A 9962-nucleotide genomic window follows, 5' to 3' on the forward strand; every position below is an offset into this window, starting at 1 on the left:
GTCAATACTTCAGCAGCTATTGAGTGACCATTCTTTTCAATGTTTTTGTCATGAGAGTTTACAAGAGCTTTACTTGCCAACAAATTAACAATCATGGATGTCATGTGTGAAGTGGTAAGGAACAGCGTAAAAGTAAAATGCGAACACCAGCACAAATATTTGCAAATGGGAAAGATATGAAGAATATCAAGACAGATTGTAAAAGTTTTAGAAAAAAGGGAATATGAAATGCAAAACTATGGATGCTGAATATTTCTGAAATAACAATAGAAACTGCTGGAAATGCTCAGCTTATCTGACAGCATCTGTGAAGAGAAACATCCCAAGGTACTTGACAGGAATTTGGTCAGAGGTAGTACGACATTGTGTGCCACGTAAGGAGAAATCAGGTGACCAAAAGCTTGGTCAAAAAGGGTATTTTTGAAGCACTGTCATATTGTGGAAAAACAAGATGGAGAGGCAGAGAGTTATAGGGAGGGAATTCCTTCAAGACTACCTTATTTCAGGAACTTTGTTGCTTCTCAAAGGCTATGTCATGTAAATGCAAGCCCCTTTTTAAAAAGAGGAATCAGACAATGGAAGAATTTGAACATGATGATGTGAACTTTAAACTTGGGGCAAGTTGTTCCAATAGATGGGCTTAATGAACATCTTTAAGGAGGAGAAGCTGAGGTAGATTTAGTAAGGAAGTTCCACATCATAGTACCTAGTCAGCTTGGAAATCATGGAATCAAATTGAAAATATGAAGGACTAGGGCCATTTTTTACGAGCATAGTATTCTTCAAACTATCATTATTTTCCTTCTGCCGGTATTAACAATATTTGTGTTCTTTATCCAGCCTGGCAGCCAATAGAATTTCAGCAGAGGGTGGGAAAAGTTTGGCAGCAGCTCTGCAAGACAACAGATGCTTGGAGATATTTTGGTAATCCTATCTCAATTTCAAAATATCCAACCTTCTTTGGTGAACAGCAGGATTTAGTCTAAGCTTCATTGTGGTATATCCAAATTTTTGGATTGCTCTTCTTAGCTCTTCAAGAGAAAGAAAGAATTTGTGTTTATATAGGACCTTTTTGTCATTCCAGCATGTCCAAAAATGCTCTCCATACAAGTGAGTATTCTTTGAAGCAATGATCTCTCTAGACAGCTTGGCCATGCAGTGTTCCTGCTCAGGCCTAGCATAGGTTGGCCCTTTCACATTATTACATGTAAACAATCACAGAAAAATATTAAAAATTCCACATGTTTAACTAAATAGGCAGTGCACAATAAAGAAAAAGGGTGAGTATTGCTTTGAGGTATTGTACTGTACGATGCACATTTATGAATAGCAAGCTTCAGACTGGCATTGTGTCAGTTTTGGCCCATAAGTAGTACTCACACCAGTGAACCAGAAGTTGAGGGTTCAAGGTCCGCGACAGATTTGATAGTGAGATAATCCATTTTATTGATGTTGTTTAGCCATGACATTGGGGAAAACTCCTCTCCACTTCTTCAACACAGTGCCATGGGCATGCATCTTAGAAAGCAGAAATGACTTTATTTAGCATCCCATCTGAAACACAGCATGTCCTTTTGGTCCAGCACTGAAGCGCCAACCCAGAAAATACACTTAATATTCTCTTGTGTTACTGTTGGACCATAGTTGACGTAACACCAATAGGTCATGGGTCGAAAATTGCAAAATGTACAACTAATGCTTAAGAAAATGATGCACAATTAATGAGATGCTGATAAAATATGAAGAAAAGGCAGCACTTCTGTGTTTAATTAAGTTGGAGAAAACAGACCATATCTATATCCTTTTATTAAGGATCAGTTCTGACCGAACAATTGTGCATTTCCCAGCTTTTCTTTAAGTCAAAACTTGCCACTGTTTTGCATCTAGCTTGACTTAACTGTGCCTGAGTAACACTCCATTTCAGGAGCTTTGTCACTTCCATTTAACAGTTTTTTCTGCAAATTAGGTTGACAGAAAACCAATTGAATGATGAAGCAGCTGCATTATTCGCAGAAGCACTCAGGGTCAACAAAAGCCTGCTTCATTTATGGTAAGTGTCTCTATGCAATATGTGCACTCTTTTTTTCCTTTTAGTCAGTGTTAGATTTTGTACCTGTGCCATCCCCACCAATGCCAGACTGAGACAAACAGCCTTTTTTTTCTATCACCTGCAATATTTTTAGGACTAATAAGTAAAAATAGAAAATGGAAAGAAATGCACACCATTGTTTTGCAATGTTGTTACAATTTCTCCCCAGGATTTCTCACAACAGTGAGAATTAATGAGTAAACATGTGGGAGAAAGATTGTTCATTCGTGGAGATTCCAGACCTTCAGAGTCCAGGCACTATATTGCTGGCATACTGCACGATAATGTCACAGTTGCCTGTTGTGAGTGAATGAGGTGGGACTTGGAACAAGAGGGTAGAGCTGGAGTAACACAGGATTCTCCAAGAGATGCAGGACAGGAGGAGATTAAAGAAATAGGCAAGAGTGAGGCCATGAATTTGAGCACATGTATGAGAATTTTAAAATCAAAATGTCGTCAGACCTGGAGTGAATGTAGGGCAATGAGTGCAGGAGAGAAGCAGGAGATGAACTCAAGCATATGAAGAGTGGACTGTGGGAGACCAGCTGGCAGAACATTGGAATAGTTGAATTTAAAAGTAACAAAAACATGGATGAGAATCTAAGCAGTAGGTTGAGAGAAACAGAGGTAGCGACAGGTAATAAAGTAGCCTGTGGAAGAATTGGTGATGCAGGAATCATGGAATAGAATCCCTACAATGCAGAAAGAGGCCATTAGGCCCATCAAGTCTGCACCAAACCTCCAAAGAGCATCCCAACTGGACCCAGCCTTGGACCCTAGCCCCATAACCCCATATTTACCATGGCTAATTCACCATCCAGACTCTATGGACAATTTGGCCTGGCCAATTCACCTAATCTACACATAGTTGGACAGTGGGAGGAAACCCATGCAGACACGGGGAGAATGTGCAAACTCCAAACAGACAATCACCAAAGGCTGGATATTGAATCAGGATCTCTGGCACTGTGAGGCAGCAGTGCTAACCACTGAGCCACTGTGCCACCCAGATAGAACAACTCATTAACCAATGTAATTGCTATCACTAGTCATTGCAATTGGCAAGATCAGAATTGAAATGCGTACTATGTTTTAATGATTAAATCATATTTATTTACAGGTTAATAAACAACAGAATTACAGAGGTGGGAGCAAATTGTTTCTTCAAGATACTCAAAGAAAATACAACAATAGAAGAGATTTGGTAAGAAACATCTCATTGCCTAGGAATATTATCAAATCCTGAAGCACAAAGGAGGATGTTCCGCACATTTGGCTGGGTCCTTTGAAAGAGTGATCCAGTTATCCTCCTCCTTTTGCTTTTACTCTAAAGCCCTATATTTCTTTCCCCTTTCAAGCATGTATCCAATTCCTGGATTATACAAACTGACAATGTCACATTATGACTTCGTTTCCATGGTGACTGCTCTTGCTGTGCACCATTTCATGTTGGAGAGATTTGAAAAAGATTCAGCTTTTAAGTAAAACTGATTGAACAAAAAAATTACACAATATTTCTGGGATATTGACAGGCTGTCAGGGTCCCTGAAAGTAATTTTTGTTGTATAAGGCATTTAGTACCTGAAGGATTAACTGAGATCACAAGATAAGCTCTGCCTGTCAGGATATAAAGGTCTGCTTTTGGGAGGAGCTAACCAATTGTGTGTTCTCGTTCAGTAACAGTAATATATACTCACTCTCAAATCTACCTTGATGTTTCTCAAGATATCATCATGTAACTTAGATGTAATGTAACTAGCTATTGAGTACTGTGTAACAAATCTACTCTATTTAACAAGACCAAACAAACCTATCTTCTGCCAAAGTCCTTGTATGGACTTTCTTCTTCACATGTTAACAGTAATTTAGCAAATACCATTAGTGGCAGTGAATCCACTCAGACATTTCAATGGTTCATGTAGACATCACCATAACATATACCATACTTCAGAAGTGTGGATTTCCTAAAATATACAGTTTCACCTTCAGAAACATAGGAGTTAGGATCAAGTGAGATGTTAAGACTTTTGAAATATTGAAATTCCCCCTGATAACCCGCTTCTGGTTTTAAAAGGGGAAGTACAAAGGTTTGCCAGCTAGCCCATTTTGTTGGAGGAGTGTTGCCATTTTAACTTGTTAATAAGGCTAGAAACCTCACTTTCACAGGCTACATTGTGGCTGGCTGGGTTTCCCCGGCCTCTCGAAACTCAACAGCTCAAAGGACACGGAGAGTTGTGAGGAAAGATAACGTGCCCATCCAGCACAGCTTGTAGGCCAGGAGGAGTGGCATTGCTCCTTCCCAGCCTACTGTCTTCACTGCTACTAGATCACCACAACCTCTCATCATTGGATCTTCTCCATCCTAAACCACCTCCCAGCATCAAGCTTTGGATCCCCCCCCCACCAATGTAACTGTGTAGCCGTTGCTGCTCCTACGGCTTCCCTTTTTTGCCCAACATGGAGCCAAGCCAATCAGGTTAAATTCTCAGCAGGAACTGTTGGAGAGTAACACCTACATTGTGGTGTAACAAGCTCGTGGGGGAAGTTCAGAATTCTGGAGTTTCCCACCCATGACAATTTCCCCCAACCCTCATTGCCCTCCCAGCTCACAGATCCAGTTCCTACTGAGGCCTCTGTAAAAATGCTTTAATTTGCTGTAATCACAAGATGGCTAAAGCTACTTGCTGCTCTGACAACACATTATTGCGAGTGATTCAGCTTTAGGATTGAGCATCAGTTTTCACAATTGTACTGCTACTCAACATTTCGCTCTACAAGGTTACCATACATGGAGACAGGTGGCATAGCTGATGTCTTCTATTAATACTTTGCACCTGCCTTTACTAAGGAAGGTGCAACACTGACTTTGGAGAATGAGGAGTCATTCAGTCATTGAGTATGGTTCATAGTTGATAAGGGAGAGGTATTGGATAGATTGTCTAAACTTAACAAGGCACTGGGATCGATTGAGATGCGTCCAAGGATATTGAGGGAAGTGAGTGTAGAAATTGCAGGGACACTGGCAATAATTTTTCCCTTATCCTTTGATTACAAGGGTGGTGCCATGAATGAAAATATGCCAATCAGTTTAAGTTGCATGGTGGGGAAATGTCTAGAAACAATGATGTGGGAAAAAAATTAACTTCCACATGGATAAATGTGAGCCACATGGACAAATAATTAAGGAAAACGGGCATGGATCTCCATAATGGAAAATTACACTTCAGTAACTTGCTGGGGTTTTTGGAAGAGATGACTGAGAAGGTTGATCAGAGCAATGCTGTTGATATGAAGTACATAAATGTCAAAAAGCTATGTGATACAGCGCCATACAATACACTTGTGAGCAAAGTTATATCTCATGGGATTAAAAGGACAGTAGCAACATGAGAAACAGGAAAGAGAGAGTAGCAGTCAATGGATTTGCTTTGGGCTGTAGTAAAGTCTGTAGTGGAATTTCCCAGAGATCCACGTTGGAACTTTTGCTTCTCCTGATCATTTATTAATGACCTACACCTTGAGAAAAGTCCCAGCTCCAAGGACCCAACCTTTTAAAAAGGGCTGCCCACACTCTCCCTTTTTGTTCTGTTTGAGAAACTGGATAGGACATCAGGCCTGGCAGCCCGGGAAGAGGGTGCTATTGCCAAGTCAGGTTTGAAGAAAACCTTACTCAGGGCTTCACAATCCAAAAATTAAAATTAAAATATAAACCCTAAAACATTACACCATTCCTTACCCCTTTTCACTTTTCCTCACTCCACACCAGCTCAGGCCCCTAAGGTTGTCAACCATTTTCATTGGCACCTTAAATCCACTGTAGAAGTCTAGCCCCCCCCCCTCTCTCTCTCTCTCTCTCCTTACATTCTTCTTATGGTTCCTCATTCCTCTTATGCCAAGTTAGTGTTTATTACCCCACCTTTTCCCCCTTCATTTATCACTTTTGTGCAGAGGGGTGCATGTATGGAATGAATAGCCAGAGGAAGTGGTGGCAGCTGGTGCAATTACAACATTTAAAAGGCATCTGGATGGTTATATGAATAGAGAGAGTTTAGAGGGATATGGGCCAAATGCTGGCAAATGGGATTAGGTTAATTTAGGACATTAGGTGGGCATGGACGAGTTGGACCGAAGGGTTTCCTTTCGTGCTGTACATTTAAAGCAAGGATCTGAAAATACAATTTGAATGAAGGATGTTGATCATTTAAATTGGCAGTTTCCTCCACAAACCATACATATCTGAAACATAGCCCACACCCTCATCCCACCCATGTGACCATGGGAAATTACAGGTTCAGGGGTAAGACTTCCGACTTCTGATCTCTTCTACCACTTTTGCCTTTCTCTGTAACAGTGCACATCTGGGCCTATGACTTAGTTTTGTGGATTGCTTTGATAGGTGTTAACTTGTTCAAATTCTTTCCTAATCAGCCTGAATGGTAATAATATCTCTGCTGAAGGAGCTAAGAGGCTCGCTGAAGAACAAAGGATTTTGCTGTGAGTGACATTTCCCTTGTGGTTAATCGTAAACCGTGAAACTGTAGAAGGTTCAACAGTCGTAACACTACCTATAGAACACAAAGAGAAAACCTGCCAATTGTCTTCTATGAGGGTTGCAGTGATTGGAACAATCTGAGGAACTGAAATTAAGCTGGAAAGCCAGCTTACAAACCATGGCATTTTCTACTGCTGTTCAAGAAATATTGAAAGTGCCTTTGTGACTCATCACACATGAGCAACCTGTAACTGCTGACACTAACATGAAAGTTTTTGTGTGAAGATTTGAATGTAAGCATGACATCTATCATTGCTGTTCTTTCACCACGCATTAAAGCAATTTATAATGAAGCTGGGTCAAGCTGGAATTTCCATCAGTCAAACAGTGGACGGCAGCTAAATGTTTATATTTATTTATGGTTATTTTTGCTATGACTTACTGGTGGATAATAAAATAAACTTGTTGGGCTGCCTTAAGTTTGTAACAAATAAAAAGTTAAGTTGATACAGAATAACTTAACAAAATATGTGACAGCGATTTGCCAATTAATTTCTCAAGTCAATGCTTAAAAACATTAGCATTAACCTGTCTGATTTTAAATTTATACAAAGGTTAACAGTTGATTGTCAAACATCATTAGCTGGTGCATGACAATGCCTCTGCCAGAATTAATTTGCCAACCAATCAATACTCTTTTCTCACACAGTATAAATGTTGGTTTTCCTCTTAAATTAGTATTCTTGAAAATTGACTTGTTGAGTGCAATTTGAAAAACTTTGATAAAATGTATTTTTTTCCAGACTTGGAAGTTCTACAACCAAATGACTGCCCCTACTCTATGAAATATTTAATTCCTTATGCCATTTTTAATGAAGCCCTTGTCACAGCAATGTAATTACAGAAATATTAAGGCACAGATTTAAAGTATTTGACCAATATATTAAATTGTTTAGCCTTATTAGCTCAAGCATGTTAGAACTTGTTACGAACAACATCTCATTGACTGGATGTTTTCTGTAATCAGTCAATTATCATCATCAAACCATTCTCCTTTCCCATCTGGTCACTAGATCACTTTTGCAAATACAGGTAATTCTCAGATAACGCGTGTTCTGGCAGCGTGATTTGCTTAGAATGTTGCTGAGGGATTAACAAACAGTATTTTCAAGAACACTCACCTCAGTTCACAATAGCGCGATTCCAGCGATGATCGTTTTGCAAGCTTCGTTCTGTGCGTGTGTCGATGTCAGGGCTGGCCTCTGTGCCATTCTGCGCATACTCCAATGTCAGTTACTAACAGCAGCGTTCTGTGAGAGGTACTGTACAGGGAGCAGCTTTCTGAGAGTGATACATTGAGCAGCTTTCTGTGAAAGGTATACTGCCCCTAGATTATCCTTTTTTTCTGAAAAAATGGAGGGGTGGAGTGACAAGAATGTTAGCAAGAAGCATCCTAGTGATAAAATTGTAGGTGGCGAAGAAAGGCTATAACACTGGAAGAGAAGCTAAGTGTTATAAAGTGTTCTGAGCATAAGGAGAGAAGATGTGATATAACTTGCTTAACGGGAATGAGGGCGTCTACGTTACGCACTATTATGACCCTCTGTCCCTGCATTAACAACTTTTTTTTAAATGTACTGTGTTAAATGTACTTTTGTTTTGTTGATAAATATGATTTATACCTTCATTCAGGCTGTGCTATACTTTGTGTTAGACTTTTGAATGATGTTTGAGAGATTATGAGTGATTTCTTTTGCTGGTCTTTTACCTATTACTTATATGAAGCAATTTTCCATTAAGCAAGGTTTCGCTGGAACACAATTACAGCGTACAGGAGAACTACCTGTATGGACATTCTCTGACATGTAACCCTTGCAAGTACTCCAAGATTGTGCCTGTTTGTGAACTGCCCAGAAAGCATTCCAGCATCTAGCTTCCAAAGGAGAGCGGGATTTGCAACCCTAGGACCATGACTGATGAGAGGGTGGGGAAGAGACCAATGGAAGGAAATTAAACACATGTAAACAATTAAGAATAATTTAAAATCATGTTATGTTGTTTCAGGCTATAATTCTGTGGCTTTGACTCCTGTGACTTATCCAAAAACTACTTGAAAGAAGCCAGAATACCCATTTAGTCTTCATGAACTGAGGCATTAGCCTTCTGAGAGATTAGGGTAAAGGAAACATCAGTTGAATGCATTCTAACCCTCTCCCTCTCAGTAGGCTTATCTGGTTTAGGCAAAGGCCCCACCAGCAAGTACAAGGTACAAGAATCACAAAGAAACAGAAAATAGGTGCAGGAGTAGGCCATTCGGCCCTTTGAGCCTGCACCACCACTCAATACGATCATGGCTGATCATGCAATATTAGAGGCCCATTCCTGCCCTCTCCCCATACCCCTTGAATCCGTTAGTCTCAAGGGCCATGTCCAGCTCCCTCTTGAATATATCTAACGAACCGGCCCCAGCAGCTTTCTGTGGGAGAGAATTCCACAGGTTCACAACTCTCTGAGTGAAGAAATTCTTCATCATCTCAATCCTGAATGGTTTACCCCTTAGTCTTACCTTATTCTTAGACTGTGACTCCTAGTTCTGGACTTCCCCAACATCAGGAACATTCTTCCCACATCTAGCCTGTCCAGTCCCATCAGGACTTCTTATGTTTCCATGAGATCCCCTCCCCAAACTTCTAAATTCCATTGAGTATAAGCCCAGTTAATCCAGTCTTTCTTCATATGTCAGTCCTGCCATCCTGGGAATCAGTCTGGTGAACTTTCACTGAACTCCCTCAATAGCACAAATATCCTTCCTCAGACTAGGAGGCCAAAACTGCACAGGATGGCTGGGCCTGCTTACTACTTTAAAATATAAGTATTCTAAAAGAGGCAAAGACATTCAGCCCCAATTTAATGAATGAAGTTTTGTCATTTTTATTCTCAACATGGCATCCGTTTGAATTAATTGTTCCTTCCTGCTAAAAAAGAGAACTTTATGATGTTGTAGAATTATTATGACACAGAAGGGAGCCATTGAGTCCATACAATATTGTATAAATTTCATATTTTAACTTCCAACAAAATGTTGTCTTAGCTCAGTGGTAGGACTGCTCCTCAGTGAAAAGATTGTCAGTTCACGTCCTACTCTAGTGACTTAAAATAATGGAATGGTTTAAAATGTTTATCTTTTCAGGTGATTATCTAGTGTCACAGTTGAATTTTATCTCCGTAATAACCCCAAGCTGTGCTGTGTAAATGAAGGTTTCACTCATGTCACCTTTGATTCATTCATAGAGTCGTAGAATCCCTACAGTACAGAACAGGCAATTCGGCCCATTGAGTCTGCACCAATGGTCCGAAGAGCATCCCAATCAAATCTAACTC

At 40.0% G+C, this 9962-nt stretch overlaps 1 protein-coding gene across 3 annotated transcripts in view; it reads left to right on the plus strand.

Moving 5' to 3' along the window:
• Positions 1-8268, plus strand: part of nod1 (nucleotide-binding oligomerization domain containing 1) — a 62404-nt gene extending 54136 nt beyond the window's left edge. For all 3 annotated transcript variants that reach the window (XM_043719286.2, XM_043719288.2, XM_043719287.2), the window contains 4 exons: positions 841-924; positions 1967-2050; positions 3210-3293; positions 6518-8268. In XM_043719286.2, coding sequence (XP_043575221.1) covers positions 841-924; positions 1967-2050; positions 3210-3293; positions 6518-6587 — 322 coding nt within the window. In that variant the 3' untranslated portion in view covers positions 6588-8268. The remainder of the gene's footprint in view (positions 1-840; positions 925-1966; positions 2051-3209; positions 3294-6517) is intronic.
• Positions 8269-9962: the final 1694 nt, after the last annotated feature.

This window comes from Chiloscyllium plagiosum, unplaced genomic scaffold, assembly GCF_037043375.1.
Source record: "Chiloscyllium plagiosum isolate Xiang-an unplaced genomic scaffold, Cpla_swu_hap1 HiC_scaffold_34, whole genome shotgun sequence".
NCBI lineage: Eukaryota > Metazoa > Chordata > Chondrichthyes > Orectolobiformes > Hemiscylliidae > Chiloscyllium > Chiloscyllium plagiosum.